This window comes from Pleurodeles waltl, chromosome 9 (genome assembly GCF_031143425.1).
Source record: "Pleurodeles waltl isolate 20211129_DDA chromosome 9, aPleWal1.hap1.20221129, whole genome shotgun sequence".
Taxonomy (NCBI): domain Eukaryota; kingdom Metazoa; phylum Chordata; class Amphibia; order Caudata; family Salamandridae; genus Pleurodeles; species Pleurodeles waltl.
The window spans coordinates 914427502-914451479 of record NC_090448.1 but is presented as its reverse complement, the minus strand read 5'-3'; the positions used below and the strand labels follow the sequence as shown (position 1 = coordinate 914451479).

Sequence of the window (23978 nt, the reverse complement as noted above, 5' to 3'; positions counted from 1 at the left end):
GATAAGCCTTGGCTGCTCATCCACAGCTACCTCTAGATAGCCTGGCTTCTAGACACTGAATTCAGTCTACTAATAGCGGAACCCTGGACCTGGCATAAGGTGCAATTATCATAGGAACTCACCACACACACCAGGCTAGCTTCCTACAATGGGTGGGAAAGTATTTTGAGACCCCCTACTTTTTCTCAGCCCCTGCTTGACAAATCACCCCAAAACTCTCAAGACAGCAGCTGAAGTCAGCGACATACTAGTTTTGAAAATTTTGTCAAGATGCACACTGCCCAAAAGTAACTGGCAAAAATAAAAATAAAAAACGCTTTTCCTATAGAATCTAGGTCCTTACTATAATTACCTACTGGCAAGCGCCAGTAAATTAAAAAAATATATATAAACAAATATAAAATACACACATTTATACATATAAATATGGCCCGATAAACACATTCACAATATTACCAGAATGCAGCAAAATTGACATGAGGTAAAACAAGGTTTACTGCCCCGCAGATCACATGCTACAAGTAATAATTAGTAGGCATCCTAGCTGTTAGGATGCCTCTTAACTATTAGACGGGCATCCTCAATGGTGTTTTATCTTTCCATCTTATTGTACAAGTTTAACTTCTTAGAGCATGGTGGTGATTAAATTAAAAGAAAAAAAAGCATAACAAATCCCTATGAAAACGTGTGTTGTGAGCCATAGCCCATCGCAACACGCATCAAGAAAAAATAATTAAGTATAAATAAAAAACAAATATATATGGATAACCATGTGTGCAATGTGGCAATCAAGAGGTTTGGGTGACACCATAAATGAATTTATATTTGCTATGGAAACTAGGGTGTGAGTATACGTGGCTTTGAACTTACACACTGTTTTTCCCCTTTCCTATATGAAAGTAGCAGCACAAATTTCATCATATAGCCAACTCTTGCAGCAGACAAGCCTCCTAATACACTAAACAGGGTCAACTGTAATGGAAACTTCCCAGAACAGCACTGTTCTTCTGCAGCAAAGTAAGTAGCTGGTGAGTATCCTTCATACCCGAAATTTGAGTAAGCGTGGCAGACTCGCACACAGATATGGGAGGGTGTTGATGTTGATCAGTGGCAAATAAATAGCATGAAATTTAGTTACTGGTTCTCCACCATCCTTTATTTACCATTGCAATGCAACATGACTGACTGTCATTTGCCTATTTTAATAACACATTTGTGCCACAACTCTGATTAATAACATAATACTGTACAAAAAGGACTATAAGAGATAATACCTTGACTTCACTGATTTCCCGTATCCATTCCTTAACAAGGCTATTTAATTTTCCCAAAATTAAAATCCTGCGAACAAGAGAAAACATTTAAACACACAAATTGGAAGAGGAAACTAACATTACAATTAATGTCAACTTAGCTTTGCCCAGTGCTATAAACTCCTCACAAAAGGAGCTAGACACATATTTGGTGTGGTATTTTTTTTCTCTGCCACCAACTAAGTTCAGGCCTGAATACAATGGTAGTTCACATAATTGTAACTAGAAACAGAATACTATGTATGCTCTCACCTTCGCTGCAATTCCTCTTCCTCTTCGAAAACCCCAAAGGGTTTCAAAGTTTCGATTAGCTTCTGTGTAAGTGTACTATCTGTGTCTCTGGGGCTTGCTAAGCTAATAGGTGAGGTAATGCCATAGTTCTTCTGCGGCTGAGGTGTCTGTGATCCCTGGGTTGTAACCGGACTGAAATTCAATAAAAAAAATTAATCAGTGGGAGAAAAAGATGATAAAGTGTTTAATATATAAATAATAAATTAACAATGCGTTTTAGGATCCTGTAGTTTTTCTAAAGGACATAAAATGTTCCAAATAATGCATTCCATTAGCATTTTATCTGTGCACAAAACCAATAAAATAGTTACAAAACGCAGTTATAGTTGTCAAACAAACGGTCTCTACTTCTTGAGATACTAAAACTATTTCTCAGCTTGTGATTTGTATTCCATGCAGACAAGAATAGAGGTTAATTTTGAGTGGCTCATTGAACCCAATCAGGAAGGGCATAAAATCATTCACCCAATGAAATCACTCCCTGGATGTTACAGATGGCTAAATGATGACAGTACTTGCATGACCTAGAACCAAAATATTACAAAGGAAACCGCTATGGATACAATCTGATCTTTGTGTATGCAATTTAGTGGTATTGTAATCAGTGCACAAGTTAGTGATTGCATAGCAGGTGTACAAGCTACAGTATGGAGAGATAACCATAATGGGAAATTTCATAGTTATATAATCGCAAAACATGCCTGCAATGTAAATGCAGAATTAGGTTTCCCTAAACATACATTAAGAAGTTAAATACGTTAAAGAAGTTATATTGATGTTAGGATCAGAGTCTCCTAAAATGTTTATTCACTGATGCTCTACTACTTTCAAAGTTTACAAAAAAGCACCCTCTTCAATGACAGCCAGTGGAAATGCCTTGCTGCCAAACCACCATGGGAGGCCAAAACTGTCTCTGCAGTTTCCACAGTCATGTATGACCTGTCCCTCAAACTAATCCTGTACACAAGCTACGATGCAACAAATTGACTTTTTTTCTTTTTTTAAATTATTTCAGGATTCATGGATCTTGAGGACCACAGGCTGATGTGCAAAGTCCAGAAGCCACTAATCCAGTTAAGGTTCTACAAATAAATGTGAAAAAATACACTTTATAATTTAAATCTAATCCCAGAGTAGAAGGGTTCCCTTGGTACTCTGTCCAACGTGGGCCTCCGGGGTCAGTTTATGCTTGTAGCTTTCCTCGTGCCTCAATTATTATACCCATAGCAGTCCTCAGGCGCACTGTGTTGGGAACAAATAAAAATAGGGTTGCAACAGAATTGTTTTTTTTTTTTTTTGGGTTAAAACCCAACAATTTGTGTGCGGATGAATGAATCCAGCTGCAGATATTCAACTCCACAAAGGGCAATGGTAATAAAAGCTGCAGGACCCAATGCTATGCTTGAAATGTTTAAAATGGATTTGTAACTCGGAGTAGGATATAAGAGTTAAACAAGGTGTATGAATAAACCCTTCTACATCATCTTTTTATAATGCTAATTTATAAAGAACTACTGCTCAGAACAAGCAAGGGCATATCACTAAGTGAATGTTTTAGTTTAATGCCTTGTTTGGTGTCAGGGGGTTTTGCTGTAGTGTAAATTTAAGTTTCCTACTGGAGTTAAAATGAACAAGACTCTTTATTTCACCCTTTATTTCATACTCACCTCTAACAATAGGATCTGCATTAATCCAGACGTGCAGAAACTTAATTACTTTTGCTATTAGATTAGAAGATTTTGTGCAAATGTGCCAGCCACAATTAGGAGTACAGTCAGAAACGCCATTTCAATGGAAACACAAACTTTAAAACTATAGAGATGTTGTCATAAACGTAAGACCTATACACATCAGATTAAAACCTCAACCATAAAAGTGTATAAATTTATATTAATACATAATTAAATACACACCAGCCATAACTAATATTTATTATCCCTGGTCACAAAAGGCCATTCTCTACCACAAGGTTTGAGTGATTTATCACTGTACTCCCTACTGCACTTTGTCCACAGATAACTTTGTAAACTACTTCCCAGGTAGAGATACATATATCCAATGTACTGTTGAAATAGACTCCCAGATTGTGACACATCCTCCTTTATTTTCCCCAATTACTGAATTAACTAAATGCGAACAATCTATCAAACACCAAACTTTCCCAGGTTGAATTCCACTTAGACGTTGAGAAACTGATAATCAACCACATTTTCCAAGACTAAGTTTAAATTAAAAGCAGTGAGAAAAACTTACAAAGTAACATGCATACAGGAGCAAATTATTACGGAATCCAGCTAAGACATTCTCCTGTTAAAATCCTAAGAGTTTTCTCTGAAAAGTGTGTATAAAAAAAAAAAAGCAACCTTTCTAAGCCTGGAGTGTCAAACAAGTATTTCCCAAAATCAGACACATGGAGCGCCATCAGCATTTTAATCCTGGAAGAATTAAGCACATTATTCAAACAATTGAGCCCAATACAATATTTGAGGACTCAACTTGCTTTGATAATAAGGAGGAACTTTTAACGCCATACTGTGTCACTGTGGTCAATACCTCCTCCAAACGGCTGTAAGATCGGACAAAGCACTTCAATGTTAGTAAAGACCAATGCCAAATCTGAAATCTTGGAAAACAAGAGACTAATAATGAACCTCCCCTGGGTATGAAAAGTCAAGGAGAAAACAGTAGGCGCTCACTTAAACGAGTTCTCTGAAGACAACTGGCTACACTCACTCTTCCAGTCAAAATTTAGGATTGGTCATTGCACAGAAATACACACCGAAAATACACAATGACATTCTGTAAATGCTCTATGATCGGCATACGTGCATTCCAATTCTACTCAACCTGATGGCAGCATTTTAAAGAGCCTACTATGAAATTCTCATGAACACTCTTGAAACAAAATGGCCCTAACCTAGATAGTGCTAAGGTGGTTTAAACCATTTCTCTCTGGTAATGCCATCTTGTAAAATTAGGATTTCTTGCGTCTAGACCTGAACGGGTAGAGTTTGGGGTGCCCCAAGGTTCCATTTCATTCCCTTATCTTGTTCTGCCGGTATGTGGAACACTCAAGTCAAGGTTAGGTAACTCTGGCATCAAACTTCATCAATACGAGGACAATTTGCAAGTTACTTAAAACTCCTCTGCAAAAGACAAGAGAGGCATGAACAAGATTTTCTCTAGGGCATCTGAAATCTCCTTAAAACTTAACCCGTAGAAAGTTCAAATCTAATATTGTGCCACTCTACCAAGACGATTGATCTAACTTTTATTGGAGCGCTGTTAGGCTACAGATACCCAGCCAGCCCCATCCCAACAGCAAGGTCACGGGTTTCATCGTTGGCAAAACATTATGATTTGAACCTCACATTAACGAACTTGCCCCAGTTGCCATTTACATTTATTATAAGTGTTAGCAATGTGGTCTCTAGTTGGCAGTGCTTTGCAAGCAGGGACCCTCACTCTACTCAGGGTAAGGGAGTGACACAATTAAGATAACCCCTGGTCACCCCTCCCCCCCCCGGGGTGTTTAGCAACTTTACTTACCTCCCTTCTCTGGGCAGGAAAGCACGGTAGGGTGGCTAGAGTTAATTTGATAATGAGTTATGAGGAGGATGGCTTGAAGGGGCTGCATTAGAAGTTTTAGCATTTTGCTGCCACTATGCTAATAGTTGGGAGAAACAACTATTGGCTGGAATGGTTGATGATGCTGATCTTCCCGAGTTGCTGATGGAGGGGGTAGTCACATGACTTACCATATGTGATTAGACAGAAAAATATCACGTGGCAGAGGCTTGTGGCCATGGTGCTTTGGAGTGTACCATTTCATTGTGAGCTTCTGATGTTGGTCCTTGTCCCAGTACAGAGTATGGAAGTGGTTATGTCTTTCCAGACATGGCAAAATGGGGGTTGTGCACTGTTGGGGGAACTGTACCTAATGAGCATTTTATTTCTTTTGAAGATGGCCTGGCAGTTTGCAATAGGGCCAAGACATTTCTTCCACTACGCTAGCTTGGCTGAAATTGCCAGACAGACCTGAATGACATTCCCTGCAGCACCAGCTGTGTTTGGCACATTAGGAACCATGTTGACTTGTGGGTCAGGCCAGCATTTGGTGTCCCAGCTATGTAAAGCCATGGTTGAAGACGTTGCAAGTCAGCCTTTGCATGCCGTTCAGACGTTGGCGGTAGATTTTGGTGCTCCCCTGTCAGGCTCTGACTGGGCCAGTGTCTGTGCCCTGATGAGGACTCTTAATGCCACTTTAAACTGGTGCATTTTAATTTCCTTTACCGCACCTATGTGATGGCCCCAGCTTTGCACTGTATGTCCTGGACTCGCTCATCAGTGTGCCCCTGCTGCGGTTCTTTGAGGCGGATTTCCTACGTAAGGCCAGGGGTTTCCCCACAGACGCATACCTTCTGGGTCAAGGTAGTCGACAAGCTCACAAAAGTAAAAGGCACCCTCACCCTGAAGTTTTGTTTACTGGGAAAACTTTGCGGGCCTACGGGGCACAAGAAGACGTTTAAGTATTTGCCCTTGGCCCTTGTGTTGGCTCAGACGGAGATGGTCATCACATGGATGGGGCGGCGCGCACAGCTGGAAGACCAGTGGAATAAAGCTGTAGCATAATGGTCTTTGGCAGAGGAACTCCCCATAAATACCAGTAGGAGGGACAGGAAGCTAGGGAAGGATCTAGATACATTGATGGCCCTAGGGACTAGATTTGCACCCCAAGAGAATACACCTTTAAGAGGGGATAGCACTGATTCGGACTGTTAAGTGGTGCAATTAATTAGAATATCAAGGTTTGAATGGTTGTGCCCCTCAGATGTCCCCACGGACGTGGTCAAAGGCTAGCCCATTGGTACTACCCTACACTGAACGTCCCTAAATTGAGTATTTAGGTGGCTCCCTGACAACAGAAGAACACATTTGTCTGACAAAAAAAAGGACAAAGAAGAGCCGAAGAAGCGAGAACTGCAGACTGCTGTTGGATTTTGGTTCAAAACCCTGTCTGTCTGCTCCTGTTCCAACAATTGTGGCAACCAGACTAGTCCTGCAGCTGTGCATCCTCCAAAAGCCTTGGAGGGCCTCCAGCAGTTCACAAAGCCATCAGCATTCTCTTTGAAGTGAAGAAGCCACTCCCCTGCATCTTGCAGGAACCAACAGCAAGGTCTGGCTCACCGTTCTAATGACCACCAGGGCTACAGACACAGCAGTCACCTAGAAGGAGGTCAAGGTGCTTCAAGAGGTCAGATACGTCTCCCCGCCAGGTAAGAAGACAACAAGAACCACCAAGCCAGCCTTCACCTACACCCAGAGTACCAGACCCCTTGCAGCAACCAGCACTTGCTTGAGTCCAATCAAGACTCCAAAGCTGCAATTAGAGACCAGCTGTCAAGGGGTGGCAGCATCACAGAGGACAGCATAGAAAGTGAACCATCAGCCCTGTTTTGTCCCCTTCCTGCAGGGAAGCAGTTAACTGGGAATGCCTTTGAAGCAGGAGCACCCAACTACCAGAACCTTCTACACCCAAACTCCCCAAGTCCACAACAACACACACTGTTCACCTGCTCCAAAGAATCTGATGATCGAGTTCCCGGGCTTACCCCTAAGTCCCCCTGTGAATCCTGTTTCCAAGTGCATCCCTCACCCACGCCAACCATGCAGTGCATGAGGCACCCAACCCATCCAGCACCTCTGCACCCGGATGCTCTTCGGCAAGTAAAACTGTACTGCTTGTATTTCTAGGGACCTGCCCCCCTAGCAACCTACAACCTAAGGGGAGGGCCGCAAGAACAGACTGCAAGGACCCCTTTGCATTAAAAGTAAGTTGTCCAAAGAACGTCCTTTACCATGTAAATTAACATTTGAGTGAACTTAGTACTTATTTGTACAATTTGATACAATGTAACAGCACTTACCTTCTTTGAAGTTGTTATGGTGTTGAAACATTCTATAAATAAGTACCTTTATTTTTCTAAACACTGGCCTTGAATTTCGTCTTGAATCTGTGTCTCATTTATTGACTGTGTGTTCAACAAATGCTTGGAACTACCCTCTGACAAGTCTAAAATGCCCGTACACACTAACACTAAACAGAGCATTTGGTATTATTATTGTAACCCCCGTAAACCAGTAAGGGCCATCTCGACTATTCACATGGTGTCCCCTTACATTGGCACACTACTTTGGGAACCATCTTCCTACAGAGACCCAGTGCAAGAGCAAACAGGAGGGGAAACATCAAGACAGCACACTTACCTTCTGCCCTCATTAAGCCAGGGAGTACCCAAAAGAAGGATATGTTTGTTTTTTGTGCTTCTTTTTCTTTTTTCTTTTTTTATTCCAAAAAACATTTTCTCCATGTTTATTTCCATAGGGATTTCGAACAGCAATAGAGGTCAATGGAATTGATGGAATTACACCAAATTTGGCAGAAAGTTAGGTCTGGGTCCAAAAACAGCCCTTTTTGTTATTAGGTATAAATCCATTCAGTGGATTTTGAAATAAAGAAAAAACAAATTTGTATAAATAGGGAACGCAAAGCCTCTGCACACCCTCCGATCTCATGCTGAGATCTGATTGGTTGCCAACACTTAAACAAGAGTTGGCAGTCATCTTGGGACCCTGCTTCAGCCCCCACCACCCCCCTCTCTCTTTTCTCCTGCCTCTCCTCCTTGGGCAGTTTTTCGGTGAACCTAAACAGCAAATTCCAAGGAGGTCTCTTATTCCTTCTCGTTAGAGGAGAGGAACTGTACACCTTCATGAAAGACGCAGATGTTCCACACATTTTCTTCCGAGTGTGGTCTTTGTCTGGCAGTACCAAGGATGACGAAGAGGCAGCAGAGAGGGATTGCTGTGCAGCTGACACAATGATCAAATCTGGAGGAGGGTCCGTCCTGATAAATAAAGAGTCGTGGTTAAGGGCTTTATATTTTTTGTGAAACCAAGATGATGCGGATTCTAAGGCTGCTGGGGTTAGAACAGCTGCATTGCTGGTTCTAAAAGACCAGGTACAAGAGTGCTCTTGATACTGCCCTGTGAGGTAAGGTCTCGAAAATCACAGAAGATGTTGTTGTTCGCGTAGGATGTCTATGTTCAACTCAGTCACACCCCTGAATAGAACCTTATTGAATACCAATAGGTCATCCACCAGTGACTCTTAAGGGCAGAAAAGAAAAGTTGAGTAGGGTTTCTAACCAATGACCTGGAAGATGTAGACCAAGATGGTGGTCCTACATCTGTGCCTGGTAGATTCAGCTGGTGTTCTTAATTTTGCAGACCTGGATCTTGTCCTGGACCTTGTTCGAGATCTAGAGCAGTGACGCAGAGGGCTTCTAGACCTTGGATGAGGTAGAGGCAAACGCCCATGTTGTGTAGCATTGGCAGCTGTAAGAGGAGCTGATACAGTACTTGGCGAGAACCATGGTGGAGGTGTTCTCTTGGGAGACAGTATGAGGCCTGGAAGGAGAAGAAGTATAAGCCTGACAATATTCAGAATCCGATGTCACAGGCAGCGTTGTTTTCTTCAGGCTTTCCTGCCACCATGGTGAAAGGTTGCCTGGGAACTCTGAATGAGACCTAATGGTGCTTGGAGTGCAGATATGGTCACTCCAACAACGTGTGCCTCTGTAGGTGACCATAAGGTCGTTCTGTGACACCTTTTTGTGTTGACGTCAAGTTTTTCTATTTCAAAGCCGTGTGGGTAGTGTCTATAGGCCTCACTTTCGTTGTCGACTGCAAGTCAACTTGTGCAGCCCAGGCTGCCTCGACAGCGAGTCATCTCTCCATATCAAGTGGGCTTTCAACATCAATGGATGTTGCAATGCAAACATTGACCTTGGCGGCAAAGATTGTTCTTGGTGCCGACTCTGTCGGGGAGTGTCTCCACGTCAATGGGCGCTGACTTCCCCACAGCGATGTAGGTTTCAACATTGAGCGATGGGTGTGTTCTAGCGTCAAGAGGGACGTCCACCTCACTTTCGACAGCATTCAACATTGCCGACCATATAATCATTTTCTTCAACATCCAAACTCTCAATGTCGATCTGAATCTGGTCTATCACTGTTTTTCACTAGATCTGCCTCTCTGATTTTCTTCAGAGGGCTCTTTGGAGGAAGTTAGATGCTCCACAAGGCCTCTTATGGATGTTCCTCTCTCCTGGAATCCATGTTGTCTTATCCTTTCTCTGTCTTTCAGAGTACACTTTGATAGTTTTCTGGCAGGGAGGACAGGAGTAGGATGGTGGGACTCTGGTAGCCAGACAATGCAGACTGCAGGAGGGTCAGTCTGGGCCTTCTTCCCACAGGAAGGACATTTGATGAAGACTGAAGGCATATTTTTGACAGAGTAAAAATGTTTTCCTGTCAGCTCTCTCAATGGTTGGGGGCATGGCCATGCCAGAGTCGGACATGGCCACCCGATTGTGATGTTCCAGCGGCTGAGGCCAAACTTCTGCACAGGATTGCTCCAATTTCCCCATCTGCTGCCATCCTACCCCCCCCCCCCAAACACACTTTTTGCCTGATATCTGATGCTAACTTGAGTGAGTACATGCTGGGATCCTGCTAACCAGGCCCCAGCAACTGTGTTCTTTCCCTAAAACTCTACCACTGTTTCCCCAATAAGCACACCTCTAGCACATAGACAAGTCCCTTGTAAAAGGTACCAGTGGTACCAAGGGCCCTGTGGCCAAACAGGGGTATTAAGGGCTGCAGCATATATTGTGCCACCCTAAAAGACCCTTCACCAAATGAATGCACACTTCCATTGCAGACTGTCTGTTGAGGGTGAGAGAAAGTGAAATTTGACATGGCATCCCTCTCGGGGTGCAATGCTACAAACCACTGCCTGTGGCATGTAAGTCACCCCTGTAGCAGGCCTTACAGCCTTAAAGCAGGGTGCTCGAAACCACAGGTGAGCGCATAGTTGCATGAGCAATATGCCCCTACACTGTCTAAGAATGGATTTAGACATTGTAAGTGCTAAGTGGCCATATTAAGCACATGGGCTGGGAGTGTGTCATGAACTCCACAGCTCCATGATGGCTTCACTTAACACTAGGAAGCTTGCTATCACACTTCTCAGCATAATAAACCAAAACTAATGCCATTGTAGGATTTATTGTAAAATGCAAACAGAGGGCATCTTAGGGATTCCCCTTGTATTTTACCCAACTATTTATTGCAGGGCTGACCAGTCTGTGCCAGCCTGCCACTAACAGACACGTTTCTACATGAGGTGAGAGCCTTTGTGCTCTTTGAGGAACAAAGCCTGCTCTGGATGGCATGCTTCACACCTAACCCCCCCTGCAGAAACTGCAACACTTGGAGGTGAGCCTCAAAGGTTCAGGCCTCCTGGTACAGTGTACAAGGGCACTCCAGCCAGTGGAGATGCCACCCCCCTCTACCCACCCCCAACCCCCAGTCCAAGACCAACTTTTGTCAGCAGGTCAAACAACGAGTAACTACTGCAGCTAGGACCACCCCCAAGGTGTCCAGAGCTGAAGTGCCACCCTTGCAAAATCCTCTATCTTGGTTTGGAGGAGAAAGACCAAAAGGAATGGGAATGTGCCCCTCTCCCCAAAGGGAGTTGGCACAGGAAGGGTGTAGCAATTGGTAATGCCATCTGACCCCTATAATGCTCCTAATTCTAGTATTTAGGGACACCCCTGAACCTCACTCACCAGATTCCTGGCGACCTTAAGAAAGACTGCAAAGCTGACCCCCATCAGTGAAGACTCCAGGCAACAACTGACTTGGCCCTAGCCCTACCGGCCTGTCTGCAGCTTCAAGACTCCTGCTCCAAAAAGGTGACACATCCTGCAGGACCAGCAACCTCTACAAACCCCCATGACTGCCTGCCCAGCAGAGGACCAAGAATCCTGAGGACAGCGGCACTATCCAGAAGAAACCCTCCAAAAGGACCCCATGACTGCTCCGGATCTGCAAGCCCTGCCCACTGTGCACCCAAAAACCACAGCCTGAGTCCAGATGGCCCACCTGTCCAGAGAAGGTCCCCAGACAATTCCGACTTCGAATCCACCCTGGGTTGACTCCTCGCCAACATAATGCCTGTAGCCTGAATCCAGAGGACCTCCCCCTGACCAGATCAGACGAAGATTCCAGACACCCCAGGAGACCCCTGCACCCGCAACACCCTGGCCTTGGGGAATCCGACCAACGGTCCAGCAACGTCCAGCAGGCACCTCTCCTCCTTGCCCAGGCTTTTGTTTTCCAGAACCGATCCCGTGGACCCAGCCTGCAGCATCTTTAGTGACCCCTGGGATCCCCCCCCATTAAAAAGCATTGGGCACCGAGCTTGGAGTTTGCACCCTGCACCTACCATCCCTGTGCCACTGAGGGTTTTGCCCCCTGTGCTGAGCTAGACCCCCGCTCTCCTCCATCCCCAGTACTGTGTCCTGGAACCGCAGGTACTTACCTGCCGTCTGTTTTGTACAAAACACTAAGTCCTCATAGGATTGAACTGAAAACCTGCTGCCAACTTTGACTTCTGCACCCAGCTGGCCCCATGTTGCTGGTGGTGCACCTTTGGGTCAACCTGAACTTTGATATGTGGACATCTTAACCCCCGAAGACTGGGATCTTAAGTTGCGTACTTACCTGTTAAATGTGTTAACACTTTTTCATCTCCTAGAGCTCGAATTTATTCCCTTTGACATTTTGGTTCTAGTAAAAAGGTAACAAAATATATTTTTGTTATATAAAAACATTGGCAGGGATGTGGAATTCCTATTGCCCGACGCCTGGGACATCTTGTTTGGGGTCAAGGGCAACAAGTTTTTATGTTTACTTTGTCCTTGGGACAAGTAGGCCCAACCCTCTGCAGCACAAACCCTTTAGCTGCCTGTTTACAGAGAGTGGAACTCTCTGTAGTTGAGGTAATGTGTTACCAAAAGATAATGCTGTTCAAACTTGTATTTATGGTTCATTATTTTATTTGAAAACCTTCATTATTAGGGTGAGTGCTGTAAATAAATGTTTTACGGTCACACTTCACTACTGACGTTGGTTCCAGTACAAACAAAAAAAAAACGTGTATACACAAGTTTAGGCTATGAGGCTAAGTATAATGCTCCCAGAATGCTCTCTGATTAGATGCAAATGAAGTGTCATTTAGTAAAATGTTTTGATGCATGCTAGTATTTCCCAAAAATATTTCTAATGGAAAATCAGTGTAACCATTTTCAACACGATTATGGGAAGCATGAAAATAAACAAACACTGACAAAGCCAACTGATCTGACATATTTTTATAAGTCTTTTAGTTTCATCAATGCGTGTCTTGTTTTGACATGGCTTTTGTAACACTTTATTGTTGTGGGAGCTACCAGGCCCTCAACATTGTAACAAACACTGGCAAAAAAAAAAAATGTTTTTGAACTCTAAAAGCACACGTTGCAACCAGTGGCATAACAAAAGCCCTGCAGCCACCCTCTAGGGGGCCCCTTCAGCACAGCACCTGCCCTGAGTGAGCCTGGAGAGGGGTCTCCTCCATGTTCTTTGCAAAGGAGCACCCTCCAGTTTCGTTACGTCACTGATTGCCACTGTAGTTCCCAACACTGAACAAAACTACTTTGTGTGCCAATATGCTCCTTGTGGAAGAGAAGAATGCGATCACTCACAGTAAAGCCAGCCAAAAGAAAGAGAAATAGAAGTTTAATAAAAACAAAATGTCTTTGTTAACACCAGACCTAATTAGGGACCAAGACCCACATGTAGGTAGCTTTTTGCATGTTGCAAACAGCGACTTTCGCTGTTTGCGACGTGCAAAAAGCACATTGCGATGCACAAACCCAGTTTTGCGATTCGGTAACCTGGTTACCGAATCGCAAAACGGGTTTGTGACTCGCAATTAGGAAGGGGTGTTCCCTTCCTAATTGCGACTTGCAGTGCAATGTAGGATTGTTTTGCGAACGCGGGCGTAAACCAATCGCAGTTTGCACCCATTTCAAATGGGTGCTAACACTTTCACAAAAGGGACCCCTTCCCCATTGTGAATGTCACTGTAAACATATTTTTAGAGCAGGCAGTGGTCCTGCGGACCACTGCCTGCTCTGAAAAAATGAAACGAAAACGTTTCATTTTTGTAATGCATCTCGTTTTCCTTTAAGGAAAACGGGCTGCATTACAAAAAAAACTGCTTTATTGAAAAGCAGTCACAGACATGGTGGTCTGCTGTCTCCAGCAGGCCACCATCCCTGTGAGGCCGCCATTCGCAAGGGGGTCGCAAATTGCGACCCACCTCATGATTATTCATGAGGTGTGCATTTGCGAAGCCCTTGCGTATCACAGATGGTGTCAGGGACACCATCCTACATTCGGATTTGCGACTCGCAATTTGCAGGTCGCAAATCTGAACCTACCTACATGTGGCCCCAAATTCTTAAAGAAAGTCACAAAAGTGCACCCGTGGTATATGTCGTACCCCTATAAAATATTTTTGAACTGTATTTTAGCATGGGTAAATACGCATGTGTAGATTTGCTCATGTGAAAATCTGTTGAGCATTTGCAGGTTCATTTTCCCTCCAGCCCCTTTCTTCCCAACCCTGAAAGAAGTTCTAATTCTGCCATTGTCCGGAGTAAATGTCCAACCTTTCTTATTATGGGAAAATATTAGAGAGAAGCTGGTGAAAATCTTTAAAACAAGCAGGTTAGTAGGTTTGCAGACTCAAAGGCATTCCAGCCCTGGAACTATTGCTTACTGCTTCTGCAGAAAGGTGGAAAAATAAGGAAATTGCTACAGTAGGGATTGAAACTGCAAGTATTCAAGCCCTACTATGGTAGTAGCCCTGGCATAATCAGAGAGGCTATTATCAGAGCTCTTACATAATGAGATTGCTGCCATAATTTGGCGCCACACTACATGGCACCGAAGGGACAAGTAGATCTTTTTACAGGACAAGTAGATTTGAGAAGCAACCTGTCCCGTGGACAAGTAGATGTTTTAATAAATTCCACACCCCTGATTGGCCTGGAGTTGGTCATTGAGTGCGTGCCTTATTTCGTGGCTGTTTGTGTACAACAAATGCTTTGCGCTACCCTCTGATGAGCTTAACTGTTCGAACACACTACCACAAAAGAGAGCATTAATATTATCTACTTTAGCCTCTGTTAATCAACTGGGGAACCCCTGGACTCTGCACACTATACTTCATTTTGGGATAGTACATACAGAGCCAGCTTCCTACACCATCAACTTCAAGAGCCGCATATACACCTTGGCCTACAGCTCACTTGCAGCCCCCTCTTGTACTCACTACATGCCAATGACATAAGACTATTTGTTCACCACCCTTCAGATAATCTTTTACCACTAATCTGTGAGATTATATGCGTTGGGAGCTAATCTACCCTACAGATCAAATGAGCTAAGTCTGAGCTATACCTGTTAAGCGATTTTATCTGGCCAGAGACAATGGAATACTCCTTAACCTGGTAACCAGATTCTACTGACTACCTGGACGTGCACACCCATAGGGATAAAGAACAAGTTCTCCAAATCAATTATGGCCCAGCAGTTGATAGGCTCATCACCCAGGTGAAACAGTGGATTAAACTCCCACTCTCCGTGGCCGAGAGAGTGGCCATTATCAAAACGGTGGTCCTCCCCAGATTTCTTTACCTATTTCTTAATATTCCATTGACCCAGACAGTGTTTCTTCGCCACCGTGTGCAATCTTCTCTTGAGACTGATACAGACCGGCAGCCAGCCCTGTATCAGCTGGGACACATTGACCCTCCCCGATGAACCCAGTGGCTTAGGGGTCCCTGATTTCCAGCTTTACTGTCATGGTTCATTAAAATCATGTGATGCTTACTCTGTGCCCATGAGCGTCATTGTGCTGAAAATGTCATAAATAACAGTGTAAAAACTTAGTAATGATTTTCAACCTTTTGGAAAGAAAAGTTGACTGTTCTCGTCAAAAAGATTCCTTGCTGAAGGAGCCAGAAAAATGAAGTGACTTATGTCACTGGTTGGGCAGGATGGGTTACAGGGGATACTCTAAGGTTCTGAAAGGTACAGTGCCAGTTTTATGCTTATTCTTTGAATGCAGCCTGTTGGTTAACAATGCTTCACATTCCCTTTCCTGTTTATATACCAGTAAGCTCATAGCCATATGAAGATCTTTCAGAAGGCTCACAGTAGGTCTCCAAACAGCTTAAGCTAACAATAAGTCACTCTTTCAAAAACTCTTCAGAATAGCTTACCTACAAGCTGTTCTACCCCACGTGGGGTCACAGACTAGCAACTTTGCCTCTTCATGATAACTATCAGGGCTCAAAAGACCAACCACAAAATCACATAACAAATGCCACTGTTTAGACACCTGTGAGATACACAAGGCTCACAATTAGGTATGCCAATGTTTTGGCAATATTCATCTCACCTGTAAACTTATCACAGGGAGGGCATAGCATTTCAGAAACCTTTACATCATCCATGAAATGTGTTTATCGGACGTATTACCTTGCCCTCATTTGTCACAAGAACTCTGTATTCCTTTTTTCACCATAAATCGAAAGCCAAGTAGCATATTTTCTAATATCCTCTGCTGTTGGAATCAGGTCATGTGTTGTCACTATCATGTTAGTTTTCACCTGCCCTGTTACCATTAAATAGGCTTCCCATGTTATTGCAGCCAAACCCCCCACCTCAATGTTCTACGTCAGTCTGCAAAGACTTGATTCATCTGTTCCCAGGCATTAAGGTGATCGATGCCCAGCTGTTCTCTTATGTGTACCAGAGTCAAACACAGTCATGGGTCTATCACAAACCTTGCAAAGAAGGACATATTTCTAATGGCTAAAGGAAGAGAGGAAAGACCATTCTACTCCTAAGACATTTTATGGAATATTCAAAAAGGAAATCTGACAGTCCCTTGGCTGAGGGGGTTCTTCCAACAGGTACCGGCACTAGCACATTAGCAAATGCCCCCCCCCCCTTCCAGTTTTAATTGGAAACTTGGAGATTGGAGGCACTTTAATCCTGCATGAACTGTAACTAGGCTAACATCCCCAAACAAGAATAAACATAGCTCTCAAAAGCTGCAGTAAAAAGCCTTTTAATAGTCCTATCATGACCAACTGATTTCGGTGGAAGACATGAGAGGTAACTACCTCTCATGATGGAGCATGTTTCCCTGGGAAAGACTACAGTCCAGGAAGGAAGGAGTGAGAAGTGATATGGGTTCACTCACCTTCGACAGCAAGCACAGTAGGGGTACCTTCCTGTTTCTGTGTGGTTAGAGCCGAGAAATACCATACCTTGCTTCAACCTCCGCAACATCTAGAGAACACCACCCTGTTAACTTTACACCCATTGCTATTGGCATCATACAACAATGCTGGTAGTGGTCCACAATCGTGTTATACCATGTACCAGGATTAGGAAACAGACTGAACACCATCCTTCTGATCCAGGGCATCCCACAGCGATGCCAAACTGCAGAATTACTGTCCACTTCATCTGTCAGGCTCAGAACTACCAATCAGCATGAAAAACGAAGCAACTGTTAACTCCACATAGTAAACTCAACTGAAAAGGTGTGTTTTTTTGTTTTTTTTTTTACTGATAATGCACCATATTAGAAGAAGGTGGAAGGGTATGGGAGCAATTGTCCACACTCATCACTATCACTCGTTTAAAACTGGTTTTCACACTGAGCAGCATTAGCAGAATATTACAGACAACAGCCAAATCCAGATTTAGTATGAAAGATTGAAACATGCCAAGATCAGGCTCTTGCTGAATTAAAATAAATATCAAGTAGCTTCAAAATGAGATTTAAAGCAACATAAATTGTTTTTTATTTAGCTATGAACTTAACTATGATGTCTCCCACATCCTCAAGGGTCAGTAGCAGAAGGGACCAGAAACACCTCATGTATGTCCAGAGATGTAGTCTCAACCCTCCCACCACACACACACACACACACACACACACCCCCCACACCTACACCTACACCTGAATGACACCCAGGGGGGACAGACACTGTGCCCAGAGAATGATACGTCATGATATCTGCCTGGATGTCACCATCCTTACAGGCCGTTTAATAAATTATCAGGAGAAAAGACGTTTCATGTCTTCTCATCTTCAAAGACCCTGAGGTGCGCATTGAAAACATCTTATGTTTGCCACTTCTGTCATACCCCTCTTCACCTTTCTTCTTGGAGGGTGCACCACCTGAACAAAATGTGGGTGATGAAGACAAAAATAAATTTAAAAAAAATAAAATAAAATAAAAAAGACAGTGTCCTCCTACGTCTGGCAGCCTGTACAATGGCATCCCTCTCTTTACATTTTAGCTGGGGTATGTTTATTTCTGAGGCCCTTTGGAGGAATGCTTTGGAAGAGGTACCAGCAACCCACATCCTCTCTCAATCAACACCATGTGAAAGACCTAGACACATCTGCAATGCCACCACATTCTTAACACCTAGATTGCATTCATAAGCATTATGTCCTGTTGAACAATTCTTACCCTGGCAAGGACTTTCTTGAAATCTGTGTGGTGCACGCCAATGTCTATCATGACTACTGAAATTTCAAATTAAGTACTGAGCTCATATGTCACACCTCCTCCAAAAAAGAATCATATCTGGGTTTTCCTGTTCTTTCACCATAGATTGGGTGGGTTAAATCCCCACTTGTGACACCAATGGAGCTCCTGAGAGGCTTATTTCCCTAGATGGTTTTGTTGTTGTGAGTGAGAATTTCCGTCTTGTGCAATGGTTCCAGGATGGAACACATGGGTCACTTTCCCCCAGAGTAGCAGAGGACACAGACAAAACTCAAAATCATCCAAACTCACTCGCATTGCGGACAGGACATATTAAGGTGGTAAACAATGATTGGCAAGGACAAGCACACAAAGTATCAGCAACAAGATTTGTTAGCTCCCAATAAATCTTAGGAAAGGTTTTGACTGCAGCCACACAAGTGCCCAAATATGATGTACAGCCTCTCATAGTCCAATATAATCAGCTCTTACAATGACATGGTGAACTTATACCAGCAAACACAACACAAAGCTATTTAACTAGTAATAGTATGGAGACAGAGTATTGTTTGCTCCAAGTGCTCCTATTAGCAGGCCAATACACATGAAACGGTAGCAAAGCAGTGGCGGTGAGCCAGCACTCTCCTTGCAGCCAACTTGTACGGCAAAAGGCCATAAGCTCCTCCCCTGAGCTGTGTCAGCCATGCTGCAGTCCCCACAAACCTACTTGGGGAGAAAAACAAGCATTTGCAATGCAATGGGTCTCGCATTCTTCCGAGTTAGAGCTATTAGCAGTTGTAAATGCCCAACCAGACTTTTCTAGCTACATTAAATGGGGGGGGGTGGGAAAGAGCGCAATCGCAATGCTACAGTTCACTTGTAGTGAAACCAATCGGTAAAAGTGCAATTATCTATGTAACCGGCAAGCACAATTAACTACGTAACAGGCTCGATGTCATGGAAATCGCTCAAATTCTGCCAAGCGAGATCGCGCTGCGAACAAAGATAAAAAGCAGTCCACAAACCGGACGGAAAACAGCGAGCCTCTCTTGTTTTCAGTACTTGGTCGCTGCGCTCGAGGAGGGCTAACCACCGGAAAAGGCATGACGGCAGCATGCCTTCCACTAATGAAAGCAAGCAGATTTTAACAGGCAAGCCCACGAACCAATGAAAGACCGCTGATGTAACAATGACGGGTCCGAGCCCTTTTCTAACTCCTAAAGCGTCTCGCGAGCGAAAAGCATGCAAAAGTGACGCAGGCTCGACCCTAAAAAAGTTGCAAAAGAATTCTAGAGTGGTGTACACTGACGGCAGGCATACTTATCGAGTCAACAATTTACAGACCTACCAGGCACTTCCATGCGACTCACCAGAGGGCTCAGCAACTTTTGGCCCCATAAAAAAGGAACCTCTATCATGAGCAAAGCCCAGTCTGCAGCTGCATCTGAATTCAGATAGAGTGGTTTGCAGACTTCACTGTGGGCCCAAACACTTCTGCCAACTGCACACTCAACTCTTTTGCTGCAAAGACCATCACTCCACTGCTGCAGATTTCAGCCAGATCCCCAAACATCACACTGCAGTCACAAGTCTCATCACATCTTATCAGCTTCCGGTCAGTGAGTTCCCATCATTAATGTCCTCTGACTCGTTGCGCAACAGGCATGATGATACCTCCCTCTCACCTCCCACCAAGGAAGCCACTAGATCAGATGTGTCAATACCAGTATTATGATGTAGTATATATGGTGCAAAAAAAAAAAAAGGGCAAATAAGCAGAACCTTCCTCAGAACATACAGCCTCCACCACCTGGTGAGGTTATGTTTTTAGCATGCTAAACAAAAAAGAAACTCTGTTTAGGATACGAGCTTCACCTGGTTTTCTAGCATCCACACGACAATGGCGTTGATGCCAACAAATCTTAGCGATTGTTTTCATTGCTTTATAACGTGGGTATCACCAGCATGGTTCTGACACCAAAGCTTGAAGGAGTTGACGAGTTCTGGAATGCGTCTAGGTTTACAACAAATAAAAGGCAGGTGAGCCTTGTGTAACACTTAACCAGCTGAAAAAAGTGGCACTTCAAAAACGCAGTAGCAACAAGATTTTCACTCTGCCGTGCAGGTCACGATCCAATTAAGAACCATGGCACATATCCCAATGCTCCATAGCCTTTGCAGAAGAAGCCCGATTTCCTAGGAACTGAACACTGACGAACGTTTGTCAGAGTTGAGGGCTGACATGCAGTTGGAGCCAACCACTTTAATGAGGTCATCTCAGATTAATACTAGTGTCGACTCCTCTAAATGATCATTTGGTACACGGGACTGACTTACATCAGGGAAGTCAGATTTACAAAGAACTGCATTTAACCACGGGAACGTACTTTCTTAATCTGACTTGATCAAATCCCTGCAATTTTATTGGATGGATGCATAAAGCTTTTAAATTGCTGGCAAACTCACCAGGTAAGAAGGATGTGTTGATTGCTCTGGCAATTGCGGCAGTAGGTGATGCCAAGATTGTGTTCTTGAATACATTTGGGAACAGATCTGTCCAAGCAACCAGGAGTTCCTTTATGGAAAATAAACTGAAGCAACAGAGGTTTGGGTGAGACGTTCTGGTGCTAGGACTCTGCTTGGGAGCGCTGTCGTGGTATATGCCCCTCACCCCAACAGACAGCAAGTGTTACTGCATAGTAATCTTGTATCCACTAAATCATCATACCTCTATGTTGCAGGATAAGTATAATAATAGGTGAATGAATTCATTAATGCACTTACACTGAGAAGGCAATAATATACTTACCTTGAGGTGTAGCAATAGGCAATGTACTGAAAGCCATTATTATTGATCTATAATGACTTGGATATAGCACCATAACTGGTGTCATTGATTGTTTCTGGCTGAAGTGAGACTCTAATCAGCTATTTTATTTCAATGAAATTATGAACAAGCAAGTTGCAACACCCCGAAGAGCAGTTTCACTCAGAGTACCAGAGTTCAAAAATGATTTACAGAGTTCTGATCATTAGGAGGATTCATCCGTTTGGTGCTAATTAGTTAAATCTCTTGGCTACTTTTTCTTGATTGCGTTATACATTCCATACAGCTTAAAGTCAAATGTTTCTCTTAACTGCCTTTCCAGGACACAAGTTAGTTTTTTCATTATTTTACATCCGGATTCAAACAGCTGTCTCTTCTGAGCGATTTTATAGAGAATTGCTCTTAATGAAACTTGAGAGCTATCAGTTGAATCAACTGACAAGCACTAAGTGTCAGTTTCTTGGACAGCACCACACGAAAGGGCATCATTTGGGGGTGTTATCTGCATTGAGGTTTTTCAAATATATAATGTAGGTGCTGAGGTCCCCAAAGATAAAACAGATTTGGGAAGTGAATGTCAGACATGAAACCCAGGTTGGTAGAGGGAAAGAAATGAGACTTATACCAACAGGTAAGTTCAACAATAGACAATTAGGAAATTCACAAATATACAGTAGGTGGTCTAGAAAGCATATACCTAGGGAATTTAGTGAATTCAATTTTTTGCCGTCCCAAATATGCACACATATTCCTGCCCATGCAAAAAAATGCTAAGCTATTGCAATTTCACTTTACCTACAAACACTTTTGCCCCAACCCTTGCCCACAGTAATTTTCCAAAAACGTTGAGTTTGGGACAAGATCAAACATCTAATTTGGGGGGGGGGGGGGGGGAGAGTTGCAAATACTCACAGGGCAAACCAGCCTTGGAACTACCACTTCCCGCCTACTTCCGACCTCTTCATATGGATTTGCACAAAAGGGCAAAATCGGAGTCTTGTTAGGTGTATGAACCGAAATATAATGCGAGTCCTGGAATAGCTAGAGGAGCTACTTACTATAAGAGCTCCAAAATAAAGAAGTGGTCCTATTTTTTCACCTCACTGCATGGACCAAAAAAATGACTTTTTTCCTTTTTTTTTTTTTTTTTTTAAACACGGATATTAGATTTGTGAAGCTTTTCTTTCCTTGGACAAGTATTTGTTCTATACAACTCCACACCCACATTTCATATTTATTGACTCTGAAAGCTGGATATGAATCATAAAAGAAAAAAGCCGCAATCAACAAGAAATATTCTGAAGAGCAATGGGGAACTAGCTGTTGACACTTTGGCAGAGTAGGAATATGGGAAGTCTACCAATTCAAGAGCACTTCCCCAGAATTCTTTTAAAAATTATTTTCTAGAGGAAGATTACTAGCCACAATGGTATTTTCCTTAATATTCACTTTGCCTAAATTCTTCCTAATCTAGTTTTGTAAACAAGCACCTCTGCCTAAGTGCACTTTATCGTAAAGAGAAGACGGATCCAAAATCAGCCTTTATTTTATGCTTAATTCTCGACTCCAAGAACTTATAAGAATTTACAGTTTCCATTAAGAAAATATCTAATACAAAATTAAGAATACTTTCTACTTTGTTTCCTATAGGTGTTATTGCGTACACCACCACAATGGACTGCGAAATTCGGTACAATTCTGTCCATTTTCTTTGCTGCTTGTGGTCCTCTCTAGATTAATCCGAGTAGGTATTCAAACACAAGTGCAATGAGAGAAAGTGACATTGCTATTTAATCATGAGATCTGGAGATATATTTCTACGCTGCTCATGCTCACTTTGCCATCTATTGGTTTCATCCTCGGCCTCGTTTGTTGCATACTGTTGTGTAGACTAACCTGATGGAATAGACTGAGAAGGCAGTAGGCTTCCTACCCCTCTCATCATCATTGTTTATTTCAGGTTATGGCACATCATGCAGGCAATACCCAAAGCTACTCCAGACAAGTCTATGAAACAGACTCCCCTCACGCCTTTTAATGTTTGCTAAATGCGTTAAGGGTTGCAGCTCCAAAACTCTGTAATAAACTATTGCGTTGAGAATTGACGCATCTGTTTCTGCAAGGCAGCTGTCACGGCGAGACTTAGTCAATGCACTCAGAGTACTGTTGGATATATTGCTGTGAGCATATGGTGCGAGTTTTCATGAACAACACACACAAGTACTGCACCTGAAATATATTACACATCACATGCTATTAGCCAACAACTTGCATAAACTTGACTCTACATTATGTCACGCTTGTCACAAATATAAGGCTCCACGGGATGACGTTTTCCTTTAGCATGGATCTGCACCCTGTACACAGGTATAATGGAAGGAAGTACTGGATACTTAAAGTAAAGAGTCAGCCATACACTGCCAATGATGGGTTACGTTACGGAGTGTTTCTAGGTTTATGTTTAAACACTCACTTTCAATAAATATATTACTAAAGCATGATGCAGTCGCACACTGTCATTTAGACAGAAAATGTCCAAGAAATGTCCAAAAACATTCCCACTAACTTGCAGCTTTACTGACAACTATATAATGTATTAACAATATGTGAAAATCAGGTTTCAGGAAAAATATTATTCTTTACACATCAAGTAAAGTGTTTTATTTTTTCATCACACAGAAGTACAAACAATGGGTTTTCACAACCACTGAAATATATTTTGAAAAGTTTGTACATATGACTTAGCTATTTAAATATTCAGAGTTAGGAGAAACCTGACAAAATCCTGGAACTCTGCAGTCAGAAGGAAAATTAACTGCAAGTCAAACTGACTTTTGACCTCGGTCTGTGAACATAGAGCAAATGTGACAAGAACAGGATTTAAAGGAGACTTTATTGCTCCTTCACTTTGACTGAAGAGAACACCTGTTTTTTGCCAGCTTGCCAGAAAAGACAAGTAAAAATAGCTCAACCTGATAAAACATTACTCCCCATAGCAGTAGATCTTTCGAG

At 43.0% G+C, this 23978-nt stretch overlaps 1 protein-coding gene across 1 annotated transcript in view; it reads right to left on the bottom strand.

Annotated features, from left to right (window-relative positions):
* PAPOLA (poly(A) polymerase alpha) overlaps window positions 1-23978 on the bottom strand; it is an 858334-nt gene that overhangs the window by 828050 nt on the left and 6306 nt on the right. The window contains exons 2-3 of the mRNA XM_069208274.1: window positions 1566-1736; window positions 1275-1341 (exon numbers count right to left, since the gene is read on the bottom strand). Coding sequence (XP_069064375.1) covers window positions 1275-1341; window positions 1566-1736 — 238 coding nt within the window. The remainder of the gene's footprint in view (window positions 1-1274; window positions 1342-1565; window positions 1737-23978) is intronic.